General features: G+C 47.7%; 1 protein-coding gene across 4 annotated transcripts in view; it reads right to left on the bottom strand.

Moving 5' to 3' along the window:
* TMTC4 (transmembrane O-mannosyltransferase targeting cadherins 4) overlaps positions 1-24794 on the bottom strand; it is an 87809-nt gene that overhangs the window by 30159 nt on the left and 32856 nt on the right. For all 4 annotated transcript variants that reach the window (XR_015872849.1, XM_088458129.1, XM_088458142.1 and 1 more), the window contains one exon: positions 16124-16211. Coding sequence is in view for 3 of the 4 variants with exons in the window: in XM_088458129.1 (XP_088314255.1) it covers positions 16124-16211 (88 nt within the window). In the remaining variant the exon portion in view is untranslated. The remainder of the gene's footprint in view (positions 1-16123; positions 16212-24794) is intronic.

The following is a 24794-nucleotide window of genomic DNA, read 5'->3' as shown; positions in this document are numbered from 1 at the left end:
TTACAATCCTGTTGGCTAATGACAAATGGTACCTGCCCGATTTGTTTCCTCTCTGAAATTCAGCACACCTGGGTTGAAGTTATGTACAATGAACAATGCATTTATTGAGAAAACCATTCTTAGCAGTCCTTAGTGAAGACCTTTCCTTGATAATGACAGAAGAGGCAAACCCATAAACGACCAGGTAAGATTTATAGTAAAACAGAATAGCCTCCAAAATGACACATTTCATAACTCACGTTGGAAAAAATAAATAAAATTGAAGAGCACCCACCACAAGGTAGAGGTCCCATGTTCTAAAATATTATTTGTTTTTGTCTCGCTTGTCCAGCCAGGAGGATGGCGACTTTGTAGTGAGCCAAATATACTAAAGAACATGTGTGGCATTGCTATCTCTTCCTACCAGCCGCCTTCCTCTCACAATCAGTAAGAGCTAATTCACAGGATGGGAGGCCGCTGCTAGAGCAGTCTGCTTATACAACCTATTCATGTGCAAGTCAAATGGTTGGAGCAGAGTCTTGGGTTGAGCTAATGGATAAATATAATTTATGCGCCGCTCAACAGAAGCTATGTGATTAAAACATAGAATTTGACGGCAGATAAGAACCACTTGGCCCATCTAGTCTGCCCCTTTTTTACCTTTTGATAACCTTAACCCTATGTCATTCTCAGTTCTCTGTAAGGATATTCTTATGCCTATCCCTAGCATGTTTAAATTGCTCTACTATCTTAGCCTCTACCACCTCTGATGGGAGGCTATTCCACTTATCTACTACCCTTTCTGTCAAGTAATTTTTCCTCAGATTTCCTTTGAAGCTCCCTCCAGTTTCAGTGCATGTTCTCGTGTTCTAGTACTTCTCTTCCTATCAAGAATGTCTCCCTCCTGCACCATGATATATTTGAAAGTTTCTATCATGTCCCCCCTTTTCCTTGTCTGCTCCAAACTATAAATATTGAGATATTTTAGTATTTCTTGTTAAGTTTTGTGATGTAGGCCATGCTCCATTTTAGTTGCCCTTCTTTGTACAGTCTCTAATGTATTTATATCCTTCCAGAACTGAACACAGTTTTCTAAATGAGGCAGGACCAATGACCTATATAGGGGCATTATTACTTCTTACTTCCTGCTACTGATTCCTCTACCTATGCAATCTTGTATCAGTCCCCATGTAGATGAAAAATAGAGGAATAGCTCATCCGCTTAGGGGTGTATACAATATAATCACATAGCCACTGGTGAGAATCGCACAAATGATATTTATCCATTTACATTTGTTCAGAGGCTGGACACCATAAATACTACAAATTAGAAGTTTACTTTTAAGAGCAAGTGTCTGATCTACTATATATGAGCTGGAGCTGACCCCCTTCCCTGTGAGCGAAACAGAAGAGGGGGTGATCGTATTGCCCACATACTGCATATACTAGGATCACTAAAATGGCGGCCATCTCAACGGTGAACGCTTCAGCCAACCTATCTTTATATAATAAGTGCAGACTAATTTAATTACAATTACATTTGCAGCTTCCTTGTCCATGATCCCCTGATATAATGTCATTACTATGAAAGAAGTGACATACCCTTTAACTACTATTCATAAGTCAGTGATCAAAGAGAAAATCATGCCTGTAAGTGTTTATTTTAATGTACATAACTTACCAAAAGTTTACATATTTCTTTTCCACCAGAGGAATAACAAAATACTCTGTACAGAACATTTAGTAGGGACACAAATGTTCATCAGTAAACAGATGAATTGTCACATCAGGCTTCCTCTACAGAATTTAGTAGCATATATTTAAAGATGTATTAGTGCTTTTATCAAACGTGGTTATGAATCTTTCTGTTCTCCTCTAACAGCATGGATTTCTCTATGAAATTTAAAAAGGTCAGCGAGTTGCTATTTCTTTGCATAAAGTTAGCTATTGTGCACTTAAAACGTCGTGTGGAAATCGGTTTTCCGATTTGTAATGAAAGTCAAGGGCAGCAGATGCAGTTTGAAGTGTTACTCTATACTGCGTGAGATGCACAATGTCAGCACATAAGCCTTTTGTTAATACTTTTAATGGCGCTGTGTGATTTCAAGCTTTAGAATGTCAATCTAAATACTGTACTATCATCTCAGGATCACAACATGTCAAAAAGCAACAGCTGAAGTCTCATTCCTGGTAACTAAATTACCAGGAACCACTGTAATGCTAACTACTGTGCACATTGGTTAGTATTGCTGCCTCACAGCGATAGGGTCATAGGTTTAATGTCACCCACGGCACTGTGTGTGTGTAGATTCTATGTTCTCCCTGTATGTCCTGTAGCTGCTTTCTAATGGACTCATGGGGGGTGGGGGGGTGTTTAATGGCATTTACAGTGCAAGTTCATATGGGGTAGCGATGCATGCTAATGATTAATCTCTTTAAAAAGCTGAGTAATATGGTAGCAATATAATAAATTATAATACCTGGGAGATCTCTCTTCCTCAAGTCAAAACAGCAAAAGAATAGGGGAAATCCTTTTCATAGACCCCCCCATCACCAAATTACTAATCTCTAACAAAGTACCACAAACTACAGTTATTGGAGAATATTGAAAATGTGCAAAGCTTGTACCAGTCCACAAGATACAGATCAAGAGAGTCTGGGAATGTCATAGCTCAATCAATCAGGTGCATTCTCACAAGCAGTGGTGTCATGAGGGGGGTGTGGGCCACACCCAGGTGTCACCCTCACGGGGTGTGACATCAAAAATGCCGGCTTCCCTGCGATGACAGAAACGGGTGCTGCAGTGTGACATTCTCCTGCAGCACCCGGCTCCTGTCATAGGAGAGGAGCCGACAGCCCAGTCTCCGGGGGAAGCCCAGCATCTCCGGCGATGCTGGGCTGCCCCCGGAGTGAAGTTATCGGGATCCCCCGCGAGGCCACGCCTCTTTATTTTAGGTCACATCCCCTTTTCGGGCGCGCTTCGGGGTAGTCAGAGTGCGGACCAGGTGTCACCAGACCCGGTGACGCCTCTGCTGACAACTAACAAAACTGTGAAGCTATTGAATTGATGCAATGTGAAAACCTCAGCAGTAGTATTCACTGGAGGGAATGTCCTTCCCATACAAGCAATGTATGGTAGAACACACACATCAAATATAAATCCAGCTTTAGATGTGCTGACTAATTTTTTTTTTTTTTTAGCAAAAAGTGTTTATTAGTTTTAATTTAATTCACATACCACTAGGTGTTTGTTTACATTTATTATTATCCTTTATTTTTATGGCACCACAAGGGGTCTGTAGCAGCTTAGACATGAGCAAAAACAGGATTGTGGCACTTACCGATAAATCCCTTTCTCCGATTCCATAGGGGACACTGGACGATTCTAGACAGAGGGGTATAGACGGTGCTAAGTAGGAGCTGGCGCTTTCAATTTTAAGAAGTGTGACCAGCTCCTCCCTCTCTATACCCCCCTACAAGCCCAGTCTTAGAAAACTGTGCCCGGGAGAGCTGAGAAAAAACAAACGGCAGAAGAGGAGGCGGAGCAAGTACACAGAACATATGAAAAGGTTGAAATAACAGTAACACAACCAGACAAACAGTTCTCTAACAGTCATAACATAAAATGACCGCAACCCTGGCAGGAAGGAACAGCGCAGGGTGGGCGTTCGGTGCCCCCTATGGAATCGGAGAAAGGGATTTATCGGTAAGTACCAAAATCATATTTTCTCCTTCATCCACTAGGGGACACTGGAGGATTCTAGACAGTGGGGACATCCCAGAGCACCCATCACGGGCATGAGAGCGCTGAGAACCCTGCAAAACAGACTAGCTAAACTGCTTTGCAGAGGTCACAAACGTGTCAAATCTATAAAAACGAATAAAGGTATGCCGACCAGACCAAGGAGCCGTCCGGCAAAGTGACTCCATGGTTAAAAACCTGCGAGCAGCCGCCCGTAAGGAACTCACTGAGCGAGTGGAAGGCGGAGGCTCCCTAGATGCGGCCACGTACGCCAGTCTGATGGTCAGACGAATCCAGCGGGCTAGCGACTGTTTGGAAGCTGGCCAACCAGCACAGCATAATACAAAACAAATAGAGTGTCTGTTTTACGTATGGTTGTTGTCCTCTCCACATAGTTCTAACAACATCTAAGGATCTTGACGTATGTGAAGCCTGTGGAAGAACCGGAACCACAATAGGTTGGTTGTGTGGAAAGCCGAAACCACTTTAGGAAAAAAAATCCATTCTTGTATGGATTTCCACTCTATCCTCATGAAATACCATGTATGGAAGACAACAGGATAGAGGTCCTAATACCGACACCCTCCTGGCTGATGCCAGTGTGAGAAGTGTTACCTTCCCCGAAAGATATCTTAACTCCACAGACTACAAAGGTTCATACAGAGAAGACTGTAAGAAGGAAAGGACAAGATCAAAATCCCATGGAGCCATAGGAGGAACAAAGGCTGTAACCGAATCGCACCTTGCAGAAAAGTCTGCACCTCCGGTATCAAGGCCAGCTTCTTTTGTAAGAAAACCGTCAGAGCTGAAAATAGAACTTTCAGAGAATCCAACCGCAGACCGGCTGAAAAACCTGTTTGCAGAAAAAGCAGAAATCTGGTTAGGTTGAATTTTGTGGGAGGAGCCCCTCTACATTCACACCATGAAACCTAAGGCCCTCATTCAGAGCCGCTCGTTAGCGGCAGTACGCTCGTTCCGAGCGATGTTTGCACATCTGCGCATGCGTACGGTTTTTAGTACGCATGCGCGAACCAGTCAGTGCGGCCGAAAATCGTTGGTACGCAATATAGCGAGGGCCTGCTATTTTGAGTGACAGAATGAGGCGTATGTGGGTGGTAACAGGGGAAGGTGCTTGAAAATGGGGAGTGGAGATCCGAACGCAGGCGTGCTTAAAGGTCAAAACGGGCGTTTTATGGGTGTGCATATTTAAAACAGCAGCGTCATTGACCACGTCACTGGGTTATTTTATAGCCAGAACTGCTCGCAAATTTGTGGTAGCAAACACCAACCACAAGAATAGCGAGCAGTTCATACGCTGGTCGATGTACTCGATTAATCTAATAAATAGCGGACATGACGTAGGATGCGAGCGGCCAGGGGGCGTTTTTAACAAATAAACGAGCGTATGTTTTGCACGCTCGTTCAGACTTAGAGGTGTGAACAGACTGCAATGTGCGTACGGATCATTTGAATAGCCACCCCTTGTTTTTAAACGAGCGACCACAAATAGCGAACGGCTCTGAATCAGGCCCTAAGTCTTCCTAATACGGTGGTAATGTTTATAAGTAACTTCCTTATGAGTTCCAAGCATAGTAGGGATTGCCTTGGATGGTATCCCTTTACGTCTCAAGATGGCCCTTTCAACAGCCACGCCATCAAACGTAGCCGCCTTAAGTCTGGATAGACTAAAGGACCCTGTAGTAAGAGATCTTCTCTCAGACAAAGGAGCCACGGATCATCAATCAGCAGAAGTTGAAGGCTGGAATACCAAGCTCTGCGAGGCCAACCCGGAACTACCAATAGAACCTTGGCCTTCTCCCTTTTGATGCGTTGTAGAATCCAAGGAAGAAGAGGAAACTGAGGAAACAGGTAGACAAATCTGGAACTGCCACGGTGTTGACAGTGCGTCCACTGCCACTGCCTCCGGGTCTCTCGACCAAGAACAGTAGAGAAGCAAATGATGATTTTTCCTGGATGCGATGAGGTCGATATGGAAGACCCAGTGTTGGACCAGCAGTTCAAAAACCTGCGGAAGTTGTACGTCCTGCCGGCTGAGGTAGTCTGCCTCCCAATTTTCTACGCCTGGAATGTAGATTGCGGAGATTGCCATCACAAACTTTTCCGCCCAGGTTGGAATCGGCTTACCTCCTTTACAGCCGCCCGACATCTGGTGCCGCTTTGGTTAATGTACACAACTGTCGTGGCATGGTCCGACTGGACCCTGACAGGTGATCTGTTGTCTGAATAGTGTATAACACTGCCCGCAATTCCAATATGTTTATCAGCAGACTCGCTTCTTGTGATGTCCAGTGGCATTGGAAGTGATGTTTCTGAATCACAGCCCCACATGCTTTCAGACTTGTGTCTGTGGTGATAAGAGTCCCATCCCACACTCCGAATCTCTTTCCCTCCAGTAGGTGTATCGAGTTCAACCACCAGAGAAGGGGTATCTTCCCCAGGAGTCGAATGCAAAAATGCATAGATACCAGATTATGTCGAATCGAAGGACCGTCCTCACTATCTCCTGAATGGCAGTTGCTTTTTCCTAAGAGAGGAACATTCTCTGACATAAGGTATCCATGATCATACCCAGAAACTGTAGCCTCTGTGTCGGTTGCAGAGGAGACTGGGGAAAATTCAGAATCCACCCATGACGAATTAGACGGCTATGAGTTACTGTGATGTTCTGCAGTAATTGGTCCCTGGAATGGGCCTTCAGCAGAAGATCACCCAGGTAAGGGATAATAGTGATCCCCTGTTACCAAAGGATAGTCCTCATCACAGCTATGACCTTTGTGAATATCCTGGGGAATGATAAGCCGAAGGATAAGGCCTGAATCTGGAAATGAGAGTTCCGAACTACGAATCTCAGAAACGCCTGGTGAGGTGGCCAGATAGGGATGTGAAGGAAGGCGTCCTTGATATCCAGAGATATCATGAATTCGCCACCCTCTAGTCCCTAAATCCCCAACTGAAGGGACTCCATGTTGAACTGGAAAATCCTTAGGCAGAGATTGAGATTAGAGTAGGTCTGACCAAGCAGTCAGGCTTCGGAACCACGAAGAGACTGGAGTAAAAAAAACTTTGTCCGGTCTGATGTCTGAGAACCTGGACCACCACTCTCTTGGATAGAAGCTAGTGTATAATGTAATGTAAAATTATACTCCTGTCGTTGGAAACTGGCCAACCTGTAGTGAAAAAAACCAAGGAGACTGAAAGCCAAGCTTGTATCCCCGAGTGATGAGATACCGTACCCAAGCATCCGTACAAGATTCCGTCCATACTTATCTAAAGTCCTGAAAACGCACTCCCACTCTGGGAACCCCCAGGTGAGAGGAAAGCCCGTCATGCCTAGGCTTGGTAGTGTACTTAACCTCATGTTGAATGGAAGTGTTTTCACAGCTTTCTTCGATTCTGTATCAGCCTTCAGCAGATTACAACGACAGGACGCAGTATCACACCTGCAGCTGTACAAATTCTTCAATCTCCTGTCCGATGTCTTTAAAAGACATGGCCCCAGGAACCGGTAGCATCGACTTCTTAAAAAGCCGTGAAACCGATGGATCTACTGTAGTGGGAGAAAAAGATAATAACCGCCGGGACATCCGGATGTTCCCAAGTTGACATTTTTTGTTTCTTTATAAAGAACTACTGTGGAGTAGGGACTAGTGTCCTCCTCCTGTATGTGCAATACCTGGCGGATTCCAGAAAATAAAGCCTCTATCCCATCTGACACTGTTTAGTGGTACAGGAAACAGCCATGGTTTTGAGATCCCATGAATTTAACTAATGGACGTCCCCCATGCTTCTAGAGCCTCTGACCTGGAAGCCCCTCTCTCTGTCCGAGAAGCCTCCAGCTCAGCCGAGATATGCCATTGCTTGAGCCACAGCGCTCTACGCGCCGACATCACCTCATGGAGGGGGATAAGGAAACGTCATTGGATGCTTCTCCAAGGTAAGACGCAGCTTCACCTATATGTTATGCTAACGGAATAAGCTCCTTAACAGTAGCTTATCTCTTAATCAGCCAATTGCCCAAAGCTCATTTGCTTTGTTATCATTACCTGCGCCGTACAAGACTGCGAATTAGACATCCCTGAAGATTATTGATCAGTATGCAATTTTTACAGGGAGAACACACAAACTCCACACAACCAGTGCAGCAGTGGGAATTTGTGTTACACAATAAGGAGTTAATGACTGCCCTTGTGTAAACTAATCTGCACAATATTTGCAGGTAAATAACAGTTGAGACGCCTCTAGAGCCTCATGATAAATACAGACCGCACACAAGCAACAGTAAAGTGTAGTGAAAAAGGTCAAAAGAAGAAACTGGGATACAGAGAGGCAGGAGAGAGCCACACTTGCCCTAATAGCTCTCCTAGCAGTGCCAGAAAATGCTAGGCATAAAAGGAAGTAATCACAGATACTTAAATGCTCTCCTGACCAGCCTAAACCCCACTGTGTACTTACAGTCCAGGTTAGGCTACCAGTTTTATGCAGCAACGTTTTTCTCAGACAGAGTCCCTCCGTATAATGGCTGCCAGCACACTTCCAGAGAAGCACTGGGACCACTGGGAGGAAAGAGCAGGACTCCGGAGCTCAGCTCCACCTCCCCTGCTATGGCGCCTCATTTAACTAGAAGCGCGCTATGTATTGTGCTCAACATGTTGAGCCATAGTAAGACATATTGGGCCTCATTCAGAGGCGGTCGGAGGATGCAAGCGGTCGCTCAGAAACTGGGCGGCCACTTGCATCCTGACCGCCCGCCTCTGTTGCGGTCGTTAGGTTGTGGGTTAACACCCACAGCTCTAACGACCGCTCCGGTGATGGTCGCGATGGTCAGAGACCATCGCGACCATCGGGGCTTACGACGAGACCCTAGGGTAGGGTCTCCCTTGTCGTAAGCCCCGGAGAGCTTCTGGTTCTGTCTGAGCCGGAAGCTCTCCACTGACATCACTAGTGATGTCAGTGAGGCCTCCCCCAAACGGCAGGCGTTCCCATAGCCGTCGTGCGCATGCTCTGTGGGGGGCCATCGACCCGGTCCGAGCGCATCGGCGCTAACGACCGGGTCTGAATGACCCCCATTGTCTCAGTAATTGAGTGCCATGTATTAGCTTGAGCTATTTAGGCACATGTCTGCCGTTTGGCTGCTCCGCTAGTCGGAGCAGTCTGCTGCTGAATATACCGCCCTTGAAGATAGTAACCTGGCTACCCCGCTAGTCGTGGAGCCAGGGAATACCACGGAGCTGCCCGCTGCCAGCGGCGATAATGACTGATGGGGGCCCTTAAACGCGCTGCAAGCAGCAGCATCTGGAACCCAGTAAGTGGAGACTGAGGTCTCTGTAGTCGGAGACCCCAGGCGAAGTACGTGCACTTACGATTGGGTCCCCACCGGCAGCTCCATCGACGCAGATAGGCAGCAGCTATTGCCTGTCTGTCCTCAATAAACTTCTTTACTTCAGCGCAGCAGCGCTTTTTCTAATTAAAAACCCTGAGGAGAAGTGTGCATACACAACCAGCTCCCCTCAGGCACTAACGTAGACTGGGCTTGTAGGGGGGTATAGAGGAGGAGGAACTAGTCACACTTCTTAAAATTTAAAGTGCCAGCTCCCACTTAGCACCGTCTATACCCCACTGTCTAGAATCCTCCAGTGTCCCCTAGCGGATGACTGAGAAACTAAAAAACAGTGACTAATGGTGTATACACACGGTCAGATTTTTCTTCAGATCTGAACGATAACGATTTTAAAAATCGTTCAATCGTTCATATCTGAAGGAAAATCTGACATATCTGTCAGATCTGTCAGCTGAACGATTTGAATGATGTGCGTTCCCGATGGTCAGATAACGATATCTGACACCTGATGTGTTTGCAGTCAGACGTGGCCGATTCCATCCATTTTAATGCAGTCAAAAATCGTTCAGTCGTTCAAATCTTTGGTAAAATCGTTCATCTGACAGATCTGAGAAATCTGACCGTGTGTATGCACCATTACAGTACAAAACAATGCAGGACATGGTTTATAAACATAGCTGCATCCGCGATCATAACACCTAAATAAGTAGCAGCAGAGGAGTGTGGAAGGGAGACAGAGGAGGGGAGAAAGAGGAGACTAAGGGGTCAATCCTATTAAGTGTGAAGGGTGCGAGTTGCCATTGCAACGGTATTAAAACGCCAGCAATGGACTGGCATGGCACCTCACACCATTCGCTGCCCGCTCTGAACCCGAATTCGCTGAATTTTGCTCGGAGCCCTATGGGGCTGCGAGCAAAATTCAGCAAATCCAGGCTGCCGTAAAGTGCGCCCATTGCCACGATGACTCGCACCAGCGAGATCATCGTGGCTAACAGGAATGAGCTGTATGGGTTTAAATTTAAAAAAAAAAGTGTCATTGTATTTGTCCTGGAAACAGACCATTGATAAGACTCACAGCATAATAATAGCACATGGCAGAGACAAGTAGAAATATTTTGAAGTCAAAACATAACTGGGCATTTATACATAAGTAAAGTATAGCTGTATATCACAGGCAGTGATCCATGTGTATATCATCATGCTAGAACGCATGCTTCCCAGTGAAAGGAGGAGTGACTCAAGTTTTAAGGTAGAGCTGATAGTACATGCAAAGATAAACAGCTGGTACAAGCTAAGGACCTGATTCAGACCAGCTCGCAAGCAAGCGGCCGCTCGTTGCAGATAATGCTCGCTAATATGCGCATGCGTGTAGTTCGCAGTGCGCGTGTGCAAACTAGTACGAGCGATCGGAAAGTGCTCGCTTGCCCTGCCATGACAGCCCAGTGGAATGAGTGACAGGAGAGGCCGTTTGTGGGTGGTTACAGGGGAAGGACAGTAGTAACGGGGCAGTGGAGTTGCGGACGCAGGCGTGCCAGAGTGTTTCAACGCCATTTCAGTGGCGTGCATAATTAACAGGCAGCGTCATAGCACACGTCACTTGGTTGATTTTTACACTGAACTGCTCGTAGTGCTTGCGGCAGGGTACAGTCAACTGCAAGCGCTGCGGTCTGTTACCGATGGTTCCCGATGTACCGATGGTTGCATATATTTCCTAGAGATGACGTACACTAGTGGGCGGCTAAAGACAGGCTGGTGGGTGTCACAAAGTGATCGCTCACCAAGACATACTGGGCGTGCTTATGCCTTGCAGTGCGAGCGGCTGCCTTGATGTCACTTAGCTGAATTACCATACGCTGGGAGCGAGTGGCCGCATCTAGCGAGCAGGTGTGAATCAGGTCCTAAGTTCCAAAGCAGAACACAATATTGACGTATCAGTCCCAATAATCACAATTGCAAGTAATAAGGGGATTTAACAAAATAATGTCTGTATATGGCAACCAGTTTTACAAGGAAGAGCACATTTACATACCAAAGTGCCATATAATACAGATATTAAGGGAAACAACCATATATATGTACATAACCAACACCATCAATAAACACAAATTAGAGAACACATATTGCACTTTTTTTTTAATGGAGTATTTTATTCTTTTTCATAAACATACACATACTCATAAAATAAAAAAAATAAAATATAAGAAGCAACAATCATCAAAAAAAAACAATTGAGCAGACAAAACAGCACATAATACAGAAATTTGGTACCATTGAATCAAAATAACACGTATACATATAATCATAGTGTAACCAAGTATACAAGAAACTCGTACATATAGAAGTACTAAACCACAGTATGAAACACCTCAAACACCTCCATTTAGGGTAAATGAAGAATCACTAGAAATAAAAGTATGACCACAATATGTCACTATGACCTAATCATCCATATTATCTAGTAGTCAGACTATGGGAACGTCGGACCTGTCGACACTTTAGCATATCTGGATTTTAGCTACCTCTGCCAAATAAGATTAAATTTAAATTCAGCCTTACAGGCAATATATAGGTATCGCTCATGGGACACCGTGGCATTTACTAGAGACAGCCATTCCCGAAATTCAGGACCTGTGGTAACCATCCATGAACGTGCTATGCAGACTTTGGCCAGGGAGCACGAATTAAGAATATACTGTCTGGTGTATCGATCAATGGTATCCTCGTCCAGTGTATCTAGTATACAAACTACCGGTGTGAGAACAGACTGAGAAATACTGGTAGAGGTAATCACACGAATCACCTGATACCAGATACCCTGAACCTGTGGGCATGTCCAAAGGAGATGCCAAAAGGTACCCAGAGTGTGTCCACATATGGGAAATTTAGCATCAGGACGACCACCAAATTGGAGAAGACATTCATTGCTGAGATAAGTTCTATGGATCGTAAACAGCTGAATCTGTTGGAATCTAATAGATGCTGTGGATTCACTCGGACATCCCAAGGCCATTGACCAATAGTCATCGCACATCGGGTCCACATCTTCTTCCCACTGTGTTTTTAGGCGTGGTAGATTAGAAGAGTGATGAGCCACCATTATACACAAGTATATAGAGGAGAGAGTTCTTTTAGAACAAATAAAGTAATTTGAGTGGAGGCCTGTATATTGTGTGACATCCCTGAAAATTGATCTGTTAAAGTGGGTCTAAATTGTAAATAACCGTAAAAAATCGTTTGGGGGAGCAAGTACTCATTACGTAGTTGAGAAAATTATTTCAAACACATTACCATTATAGATGTTCCCAGTGTGGCTATGCCTCTGCCACCCCAAAACACTCTAGCTTGAAGAGAGGATAGTTCTGACAGTGACTTGGCATTCCATAGAGGAGTGTCAGGGTCAAGGTCTTCAAGCCTTAGGAGTTTATGAACAGACACCCAAATTTTACCACCCTGAGTGAGCAACTGGGGACCCAAGCGGTATTCGTGGCCTGCAGTTAGGGCTTGAAAAGGAGAGTGTGCTGGTGAGGCCTGAGCTACAAGTAGCATATGAAGAGCACCCACTGAGGTTTCCAGTAGCCAGAGCCGCAAATGCGATTGTTGAGCAGTATAGTAATAAAAACGAAATTTAGGTAACGCTAAGCCCCCATCCATTTTGGCTCTATTAAGAAAATATTATACAGAATTAGAGCATGATCATCCACGTAGACCAGAGAAGAGACCAGACCCTCCACCCTGCAGAATAATGACATTGGAAGGTGAGTGGTGAAAAATATAAAGAAGTTTGGGTTGAACTATTATCTTAACCAGATTTACTCTACCAGTAAGAGTGAGAGGCAATTTGCTCCATGAGCGGGTTTTGGTCTTGAAATATACAAGTTGTGGTTGGATATACAAAACAACGTAATCTGACGAGGAGTTATTTATCCAAATTCCTAAAATTTGAATTTATCTACCCAACTGAGGGGGAGGGGTATCAATGAAGGATCCGGACAGCGGGCCCGATTCATTACGGATGGCTATTGCAATTGCAGCTGCGATTATGCACGCAGTTTCACTGCAAAAATATGCTAATGATTGCAATCGCAATACCGTCGCAGCATAACATAAGGACGCCTACTTTACCTTACACACATCTGTAATACTTTGCAAAAATGCAAAACAATCAGTAACCGAGTACAAATCGGAGCCTCACACACACTTGCACAAGGTCAGACCTTACGCAAGAATTGCTAACTTCATCGCACGCAGCGAAAGACCAAGCTGCATATGGCATCGCAGTGGCTAATTTATGCACGCCTCTGTAATGGCATTCAAATGCACTGGCACGCCTGCGTTTCACCACCACTCTCAAACAGTCACTTCCTGTCAATCACTCTGCAATGGGACTGCGTAGTCACTGCGATCGCAGTTCGATCTCAGTGAAGTCTACGCACACGAGCACTGCGATGCATACGCAGAACGCAACAATAGGCCGATTGGTAATGAATCAGGCCCAGGAACCGCAAAGGTGAAGGATATGTGACTTTTCCAAGTTTGTTGAAAAAGCCAGGAACAATAGGAAATTGGGACATTAACTGAAGTGCAGTGGGCATAGATGTAGAATAATATGAGAAAAAGAGAAGAAGGTCATCGACATATAATGCCACTTTATCCTCTCTGTCCCCTAATCTAAGTCCCCCAACTCCCGGGTTTGCACGCAGAAGACAAGCTAGCGGCTCGCACTCTGCAATTGTTACAAAATGCACAGATGTCCCAGATATCACAAGGCCACAATCAAGGAAAAAATAAATTAAAAAGAGATCCCAAATTCATATCTGAGCGCCAGATAATACATCTAAGATGTTTTTATCTTGAAGCAATGATTAATAATAATTCTAACTTATAGGTTATTAACCCTACTATCATGGTCTGCAATCCTGCAGTATAGTAAAGGGCTTTATTTTTGCTCAAAAAAGCACAACCATCCAGTCCCCAAATATGAGGGTTATAAATCAATATAGGCAAAGACACAAGCTTTCAATTTTCAAAAAGTCAAACTATATACAGGCCAAGGAGGGAGAGAAAAGCTTTAGGAAAAATTCAGATATTAACCAGTTAGTAAATCATTAATCTATGGATACCTAAGAGGGGAATTAATTTTAGTATTATGTTAATTTAAACTCACAGCATATTGTTCTATAGCTTACATATATTATATATAAAACCAGATATATGCGATATCATAAGTGCACTACTAAAAATTCAAATGATGAATAAAAGTGTCCTTTTGAAACAGTGGCCCTGATTCAGAGCCGGTCGCTCTGAAAGAGCGCTCGCTCTGAATCAGGGCGTTTTTTTTGGAGCGGCCTCCCGGCCGCTCGCATAGGTGTGCGTGACCACCCACAGCTATTGCGAGTGGCCAGGATGATGGTCGTGATGGTCAAGACCATCGGGCTTGTGACGAGACCCTTGTGGTAGAGTCTCGTGGCCGCAAGCCCCAGAGAGTTTCTGGCTCTAATAGAGCTGGAAGCTCTCCCACTGACATCACTGGTGATGTCAGTGGGGCCGCCCACAAACAACAGGCGTTCGCATGGGAACGCCTCCGTTTGTGAAGCCACCCCCACGCCACGCCTACAAAACGGGGCGAACTGTCGATCAACATCGACAGCCGCCCCCTTTGTAGTGAGCCACGGAGCGAGTGCTTTTTGAGCTCGCTCTGGGGCTCGCGCGTGTGCACTGGGCCACCATCGACCCGCTTGTGAGCGGGTCTGAATCAGGCCCTGTGTCCAGTCTAGAGTGATTAAACAGGCTAATTTGGCTTGAATCCTCATTAATATCCCAATAGTGGGGGTTGGTGCATCCCATACAATCTGAAAATATAACCATCCACCGAATCACCCAAAAATAAGGGCCCATTGGCCAGTCATTAGTTGATATCAAATATATTTTATTCTTGATAAAACCATATACAAGCTTTAAAATGTGCTTACTGTATAAAAGACGGTGTCAGAGAAACCAATGTTGTTAATAAGGGAGATGTTACAGATACCTGCCAGCACACTTATGGGTGTGAGCTTGAGACAGGATCTACTCAGTTAGCACATGGACAATGACACTCAATACCCAATGCGTTACATCCGTAAAGATGGACTTCTTCAGGGGTATAAGAAGGAGGAAAAAAAAATAACAGCAGAAGACAATTCATGGCTGTTCTTAAGAATGTGTTTGCTCATAAATATCACAATGAGTACTGACTTCAATGAAAAACCAGGGAAGGTCCTAACAGTCCTCAGGCAAAAAGTGGTATCCACCAGTAATGATCTAAAGTGAAGTGTGCTCAATTGCTCCTCTATAGGTCAGCTCCTCAATGCACCATCACATGTAGAAACAAGAAATGGTGGCTTTCATGGTTTTTTATTTTCAATTTAATATTGCTCCTCCTGATGAAGTCCAGCTAATATATAGAGTGACGAAATTCATTGAGGGATTGCGTTGACCTGAACTCTCTTCCAAATAACTAATTTTACGTTTTTCATGTACGAGTTGATATTGATGTTATGTGCTAAGCAATTTATATTGAAAATACGACACCATGGAAGTCACCATTTCTTGTTTCTACATGTGATGGTGCATTGATGAGCTGACACATAGGAGGAGCAATTGAGCATGCTTCTGTTTGGTCCATCCCCGGTGCTGCAGAAAGGACAAGGACCCTTGTTTGCGATTCTGGTCTCTCCTAAAAGGCTCTATTTTGATGTGCCGATTTAGATCTATGCTAGGTATGCATATTGACCAATTTATACTTTTGGTTACTAAATTACTACACTAGAGGGCGCTTGTTTCTCATTCTGTTTTTAGTATTAAATACCTCTGGGACATCACAACGACTGTCTACACGGAGAAACATACAGCGTCCACCTGAAACACGGGGAGTGTATTTATAGAACTTTGCTACAAATACAGACAATCTTTTAGGTGCACAGCTATTTCAATAACCTTTGAATCTTAATTTAAAGATGGATAGATAGATAGATAGATAGATAAATACAAATATGATTACTTACTTCCTGGTAGGGCTTTGCTGTATCCAAGAAATGATAAAACAACAAAAAATGCACAAAGCAAGTCAGCCCTGCCAACAATTCCTGCGACCTATAAATAAGAGAAGATAAAAAGCTCATAAAACATCCAATAGGCCAACACAAATACATAACTGGAAAAAATATGAGATATGGTAAGAACTTACCCTTGTTATCTCTATTTCTACGAAGTCCATAGGGTTCCACAGGATACCTTGGGGTATAGGTGTGACGTCAGTCGCAGGGCACCAAAGAGTTAAGCTTTCAGCCTCCCAGGATGCACTAGGTCCCCCTCCTATACCCCGCCCCCAGGCCAAGGCACCTCAGTTAGTTACCAAGCCATAGGCCGGAGGAGGAGAAGGAAGAGAGAGAACAAAGATCTGGACACATACAAGAATCACATTCTCACCAGAGGGAGACGGAAAACCGGTGACCAGAGCAAAGCCCATCTGCAGCACAGGTGCGACAGGGCGGGAGTCCTGTGGAACCCTATGGACTTCGTAGAAATAGAGATAACAAGGGTAAGTTCTTACCATATCTCATATTTTCTACTTCAGGGTCCATAGGGTATCCACAGGATACCTTGGGGATGTCCCAAAGCAGTATCCTTTAAGGGTGGGGACGCTCCTGTGCAGAAAGGAGAATCCGCCGCCCGAAGGAAGCATCCTGAGAGGCGAAGGTGTCAAACCTGTAATACCTCACGAAGGTATGGACAGAAGACCACGTAGCAGCCTTGCAGATCTGAACTGCCGAGGCACCACGTCAAGCTGCCCACGAAGGACCCACAGACCTAGTGGAATGAGCCTTCAGAGAAGGAGGGACCGGTAGGCCTTCATGAAGATAAGCTTCAGAAATAGCCATACGGATCCAGGCTGCCAAAGTTTGCTTTGAAGCAGGCCAACCCTTTTTACAGAAGCCATAGAGGACAACAAAGCGTCCGACTTCCTAAACAAAGAAGTGCGGTCCACATAAGTCCTTAAGGCCCGCACAACATCCAAAGAGGCCTCACCCACGGAAAGACCCGGTGAGTTAAAGGCCGGAACCACTATTTCCTCGTTAACCTGAAACTGGGAAACAACTTTGGGGAGAAACTCGGGCCGAGTGCGGAGCACTGCCCTGTTCCCATGAAAAAAACCAAGAAAGGGGGTCTACAAGAAAGAGCCCCTAACTCAGAAACACGTCTGGCTGAAGCAACGGCCAGAAGGAAAACAGTCTTAGCTGTTAGCCATTTAATATCCACTGAGCCCAGTGGTTCAAACGGCGGTCCTTGGAGAGTCCTCAGGACCACAGCCAAATCCCAAGGCGCCACAGGTGGAACAAAGGGCGGCTGAATACGGAGAACACCTTGCATAAAGGTGCGCACATCCGGGATTGTAGCAATCCTACGGTGAAACCAGACAGATAGGGCCGAAACCTGTACCTTCAAAGAAGCAAGGCGAAGCCCATGATCTAGTCCCGCTTGCAGGAAGGCGAGAATCCGAGACAGACGAAACTCCCGCGGTGCATAACCTCTCGGTCGACACCACTGGAAGAACGTATGCCACACGCGATGGTATATCCTCGCGGAAGACGGTTTCCGAGCTCGTAACATGGTACACAGCATAGAGCTGGCAAACCCCCAGGACCTCAGCATGGCCATCTCAACAGCCACGCCGCCAAAGACAGCCGAGTCAGGTCCGGGTGAAGACAAGGACCCTGAGACAGAAGGTCCGGTCGTAGCGGCAACCGCAGAGGACTGTCCACGGACAGACCCTGAAGGTCTGAGAACCAGTGCCGTCTGGGCCACGCGGGAGCTATCAACAGGAGCGTCCCTCCTTCCTGTTTGAATTTCCGGATTACCCGTGGAAGAAGGGAGACCGGAGGGAACAGGTATGCGAACCTGAACGTCCACCGGACGGACAGAGCATCCACCAGAGACGCCCCTTCGTCTCTTGTGCGAGACCCGTACACCGGCAACTTGTTGTTGTGCCGGGACGCCATGAGGTCGATTTCTGGAAGACCCCACCTGTCCACCAGTAGTTGAAAAACGTCCGGGTGCAGGGACCATTCCCCTGGATGAACGTCCTGGCGACTTAGAAAGTCCGCCTCCCAATTTAGCACTCCCGGGATGAAGACCGCTGATATGGCCGGAAGATTGCGCTCCGCCCAAACCAGGATCCGAGAGACCTCTACGAGAGCCGCCCGACTGCGAGTTCCTCCTTGCCTGTTTATGTAGGCCACGGTGGTAGCATTGTCCGACTGGACCTGCACCGGGTGACCCTGGAGAAACCGCTGTGCCTGCAGGAGAGCATTGAAGACCGCACGGAGTTCCAAGATATTTATTGGAAGCTCCGCTTCTGTCGGTGTCCACCTGCCCTGGAACAAGTGTGGACCCGAAACTGCTCCCCAGCCTCGAAGACTGGCGTCCGTTGTCAACAGGACCCAATTTGGAACCCAGAACGGACGTCCCTTGTTGAGGTGGGTCATCTTTAACCACCACGCAAGGGACAGGCGAACCTCCGGGGTGAGCACAATCGTCTGGAACTTCAGAGACTGAGGCAGCCCGTTCCACTTGGACAGGATCAGGTGCTGCAGAGGTCTAGAGTGAAACTGGGCGTATTCCACCATGTCGAACACCGACACCATGGAGCCCAGTAACCTCATCGCCGAGTGTAAGGACACCCGGCGGCTGTGCAGACAACTGCGCACCCTTGACTGTAAAGCAGAGATCTTGTCCTCCGTCACGAAGATCCTTTGCTGTCCCGAGTCCAATAAGGCTCCAAGATGCAGAATCCTCCGAGACGGGATTAGAGTGGACTTCTGCCAGTTAATTAGCCAGCCGTGCCGTTGCAGCAGTGCAATGGTCAGGTCCAAGTGGTGTAACAGGAGCTCTGGAGATCCTGCCACCAATAACAGGTCGTCCAAGTACGGCAACATGCGGACTCCTTGCAGCCGCAGAGAAGCCGCCATGACCGCCATAGCGTCCTGTATGTCCAATGACACCATGTAGTCCCCAGGTTCCAGCGCCAGAATGATGGACCGTAGGGTCTCCATCCGAAACTTCGGGACCCGCAAAGACTTGTTGAGTGCTTTGAGGTTGAGAATCGGACGATATGACCCATTGGGTTTCTGTACCAAAAATAGATTTGAATAGAAACCCTGGCCCCTCTGGGAGAATGGAACAGGCACTATAACTCCAGCCTGGAGCATAGTGTGCAATACCTTCCGCAGCTCCGTAGCCTTGTTCCGGTCTGATGGTAGACCCGTGGTGAAGAATCGAGCCGGGGGTCTGTGCCGGAAGGAGAGGGCGTACCCGTGAGAGACCACCTCCAGAACCCAAGTGTCTGTCGTAGTGAACGACCAACACCGGGAGAACTGCAGCAGGCGGCCTCCCACCCTGGGATCCCCCAAGGGGAGACCCGGACCGTCAGGCCGCAGGCTTGTCATCTGGCTTGGGGGCCGGACGTCTGGTACTCCATGCCTGTTTCCGGGGCTTGCCCGATTTCTTAGGGCCAGCCTGTCGAGGAAACGACTGTGGTTTGGGCCTGCCCTGGGCCCTAGATGACCGAAAGGACGATGGTCCAGAACCAGAAGGAGCAGCGGCCGACGGGAGACAAGCAGATTTGGCTGCCGCCAGCGTGGCCACAATCTTATCCAGATCCGGACCGAAGAGAACTTCTCCGGTAAACGGCAACGCTTCCAGACCTTTCTTGGATCTGCGTCCGCCTTCCAGGATCGCAGCCACAAGGTGCGACGAGCAGCTACCGCTGCTGAAGAAATTCTAGACACCAGAGTACTAATGTCTAGAGCCGCCTCGTTGATGTAGGTGGCCGAATCACGGAGATTGCCAATCAACTCCGCTTGTTCGGCCGGACAGTCGGATTCAAAAGAAGCCTCTAATGAATCCGCCCAGCGCTCCATCGCTCTGGCAACCCAGCAAATGGCCATAGCCGGCCGTGCTGCCCCCCCTGCAAGGGAATAAGCGGACTTCAGGCAGATTTCTACCTTGCGGTCCGTAGCATCCTTAAGGGAGGACATGGATGGCATCGGCAATGTGGCACTACGGACAAGACGGGTCACGTGAGAATCCACCTGTGGAGGGGATTCACACTTAGCAAAATAATTATCCGCGAACGGATAAGCCACCGCCAGGCGTCTCTGCGGCTGGTATCTTTTGCCAGGTTGTTTCCACGCCTCCTCTAAATGGTCCACCAACTGACCCGAAAGAGGAAAGACTGTGGCATCGCCCTTCACATCTTTGAAAAAGGCATACTTAGATTTAGCCGCTGGGGGAACTTCGTCCTCAATCACCAAGGCTGTGCGGACCGCCCGAATAAGTCCAGGAATATATACTTTGGACTTAGCATCAGCGTCCTTAGTATGGAAAGGTTCCTGATCGTAAGGATCCAGAATCTCCCCATCATCAGACGTCCCTTCGTCATCCTCATAAGGAGCGGACAGAGACGCCACCGGCCTTTTATGAGGCCGCATCACAGACTCCCCTTGCAATACATCCGACAAGTGCTGTAAAGAACTCGTCAGGGAGTTAACCCACGCTGGCTCCTGAGAACCCGGGAGCGGGGAAATAGGGAGACTGTGGGGTACCACCAATTGTCGTGGGAACCCCTGCATGGGTGACGACACCACAGACTGCTGGGACAAACCCATCGGAGTAAACGCGGGCTGCGGAGCTAACTGGCCCACTAAAGCTGTTAACGCCTGAGCGAAACAAGCCCAGGGCGGCTCCTGTACCGGTGCTGTAACCGTAATAGGCCGCGCCATGGACAACACTGCCGGCAAAGGCCCTCCGCGCTACCCTCCCCCTCCGCTAACGGTACTTTGCACGTGGTACACTGTAGCCGGAGGGGAAAATCACTTTCAGACATGATGGCACCACGTATGTGACCTCTCTCACCAATTAAGTATTAAATAGGCGAGAGACCACCCTGCAGCACCGCACCGCAAGGGCTTTAGCAGAAAGAACAGGGACAGTAATAAAGCTGACAGTTTAGTGAAGAATAGTTACAGGCAGCGCTAGCACAGTCACATACAATGCAGAGAAATAACAATTCCTGCACTAACAGCGCTGATCACTCAACTACACAGACACAGGGCCTGGTAGGACACAGCGCTGCATACACAGACCTGAGCCACAGCGGAGGAGAGGTATGCGGGGGGACCCAGACCACGATGCTTCCTTCCAGACTTCCAGCAGCGTTCACCATGCGTTGCAGAGAAGATGGCCGCCGAGGAGCAGAGAGAAGCTGGCCTGGGGGAGGAGCGCTGACACAGGACCAGTCAGCACAGTGCAGAGAGGGCTGTGTGCAGCGGGGGAGGCGCCGGCTGTGAGACAGGGAAGGCGCGCTCCCCTGGCATGCATTTAACCCCTGGGACGCCGCAGCGCTACCGCTCTGCTGCGGTCCGCTGTCCCAGGGGGTAGTGGAAGCGCAGGTTGGTCGCCTGGCTCCACGCTGCAGCCAGTCCCCAGGGAGCCCCCTGCCTGGGGACTTAGGACCATGTGATCAGCGGGGACCCACCGCGGGACCCCGCTGCTTACCTCTGTCCCCCTTGAATCCGGCCATGGTCCGGAGCATCTGGGGTCACCGCTAGCTGTGACCCCAGACGCCCACCAGCATCCCCGGATCAGTACCGGCGTTCTGGTACCGGCGGGGTGTAGGGAAGACAGCATGGACGTCAGGACTGACTGTCCATGCTGTTCATCCAGTTGTGCAGCCACAGCTGCATGAAGAATAAGCTTCAGGGGCTCTTCTAGCCCCCACTCCAACAGGTGCACCCGACTCCGGCCGGGCACCAAACTAAACTGAGGTGCCTTGGCCTGGGGGCGGGGTATAGGAGGGGGACCTAGTGCATCCTGGGAGGCTGAAAGCTTAACTCTTTGGTGCCCTGCGACTGACGTCACACCTATACCCCAAGGTATCCTGTGGATACCCTATGGACCCTGAAGTAGAAATAGAAACCGCTTCGTTCTGAAAATGGGTGCAATAATGTAAATGCACCCAACAGTCCTAAACTTCCAATGTCAACTACAGGTTTTGCAGTCATCATACTTATTCAGACTGAATGGATTTAATCTCAGGTGATGTGGAATGTTTATTTGGCTATTCACTACATGGGGCAACAGAGAGCCATGTCAAAATCAGCAGCTTGTCCAAAACCACTTTATAAAGGACCACTCTGCCTGAAATAAGTGTTCAGTGTCAGGTCCAAAGTGGGATGTGAACCCGGACTGGGTGCAGGGAAGTCCTTGTGAGAAGTTTCCTGAAACTGAAACGAGGCTGGACGAAGTGGATATCTGTTCATGAATGTCCTTAGTAGAAGTAATGGAGGACGTGATCCTGACAAGGAGTTAAACCCCACAGGAGAGTTCGGAGCACCACGTCTGGAGCAGCTGAGATCAGAAACCTAGTACCGATGCTGGCTAATGTTGCTGGTGGAGGAGTCTCTGTAACGTGGCACAAGCAGCAGGATAGGTCACTAGAACCAACTGGCGGAGGTACTAAGTGGAGCGGGAAGCAAAGAACACTTCAACGGAGGAGTACTGCACACTGGAACGTTGTCACCAAACGAGACTAAAGGAGCACAGAGAACTAGCACACAGACTAGCTGTGTAAGACATTGCACTGGCAACTCTAGAACTCCCAGGAAGCAATAAATACCAGAGCCTCCTATGCATCATGCAGACTGGATTGGTTCATTCCTGTCATGTGGCCAGATCCTAGATGGCGGCGCCCAACACCCGGCAGCATCCGTTCAGCCTCTTAGCCACCACATCCCTGCCAAGCCAGACACTCAGCGCTGCCTCTCGGGGACCCGCTTGCGTACCCTGCCAACCACCTGCACCCGGACCCTGCCAGAGCGCCCGGACAGGCAAGTCCCGGACCCCCATGGTGCTCCAGTGTGGCCCGTGACATTTAGTCAATGCTGCCAAGTTTTTTTGTAGCTGCTATTAAGGATTTACAGATTGATAGGTGTCATGCTACCACTATGGCAACCACAGTCACGTGACATATCATGTAATTAGCAGAGAAGATTTGGAAAGCCTGCATTCTTTGCACTTTTTTTTTTGCAACACATTCTAACTGTACTGTGCAGGGCAAACACTAGACAATATCGCTCATGGAGCATATCGTCCAGTGCAGGGGTGGGGAACCTTTTTTTCTGCCAGGTGCCATTTGGATATTTGAAACATCAGTCGGGGGCGATACCGGCCAATGTGCCAGCGAATCGACTGTGTTCACAGAGTGTGTACCAAGCTTAAGGGACACGCACACACAGGATTACGGGTGCGTGCCCCCCCCCCTCCCTCCCTAAATCCCCAACAGCCCTTTACAAGATGTGCTAATGGGTGACTGCAGGCAGCTCTGGTATGTCACACAAACAGTACAGTAATAGTGTGTACTGACTCATAGATGCAGCCTACTTCCTACCATTGCACGCACGCAGAGATCACTCACCCCCCGTCACCTGCTCACATGGTCTGGCTGTGGTCCCTGCTGCTCCGCCTGCCGCTGCTGAGGGTGCCGCTGTGACCTGATTGGAGACAGCTTTGGCCAGTGCCTCCCCGATCCAGCCGGCCAGACTGTGACAGCAGCCGAGGCTGGCCCAGGAACCCTGCAACTTCAAAGGTTGTGGGTGACTGCCTTCTGGTGCGAGAGTGCGGCAACATATCCACAAGAGACTATCACCATGGCCCCCCTCCAGCAGCCCTGCCCGGACCTCCCCACAGGTTCCTATGCCTGCCGCTGAGTGGGACACCCGCTGCGCTGTCTCTGCTGCCGCTGAAGGGGAACCACGCTGCAGCTGAGGGAGAGAGAGCCACAGCCGGCCGGGCCTGATTAAATGATCTTGCGGACCGTATCCAGCCCGCGGGTCGGAGGATCACCATCCCCGGTTTAGTGGATACCAACCTTTAGCGACGGAGATTGGCATTTTCAATGCACTGTACACTACACTGTCCTTTGACACAAGCACACGACACGAGCTGTCTTAGGGATTATGGGGCACGTGGAAGTATGCTCATAGTAGGTAAATATTGATTCTCTGTCTTCTCCCACCCAAACTGTGATGGCTCTGGGAGATTGGGGTGCTGTTAATCAGCGCGCCACCAATCTATCACCTGGAAATTAGCTCTTAGAATGTAAGGAACTAGAGAGGATCTTGTTGCTGGTAGATTTTCACTTGGAGTACCTTTATTTGTAAACATCCACCAGTGCAGCTGACCATTATCGGAAACCTTCGTTCCTGATGAGTAGACGTGACAATTGCATTGCTCTATCAACTCATTTTCTTTCTTAAATACTTCTAGACTTCCAAGCTTTCCCAAAGCTTCAAGGCTTTTAATTTTGGAAAGCTTTCCATAAAGACAGTTTTCCTTTGTACTTAAAGCTGGTAAAGCTTTCACTTTTGTAGAGCTTAAGTTTGAGCACACACAGTGGAGCTCTATAAATCATCTATTACTTCCTAATCCTGTAACAAACATGCTGTCTGAAAAAGGTTGACCACCCCGGTGAAAGGACAAAAACATCGGTATTAGGTGTAAAAATATGTAGACTAGTAGCATAATGTGTGACATAAAGGAAGTGCAGGATCATTTTTATGTCTCCATCCTCAGGAGTGCTTTGAAGGTCTGTAACAGCATCCCCATCTGCTGATTTTG

This window comes from Taudactylus pleione, unplaced genomic scaffold (genome assembly GCF_031769625.1).
Source record: "Taudactylus pleione unplaced genomic scaffold, aTauple2 ptg000041l, whole genome shotgun sequence".
NCBI lineage: Eukaryota > Metazoa > Chordata > Amphibia > Anura > Myobatrachidae > Taudactylus > Taudactylus pleione.
Note: the sequence above shows the minus strand (reverse complement) of the source record. Positions and strands in the feature narration are given on the sequence as shown.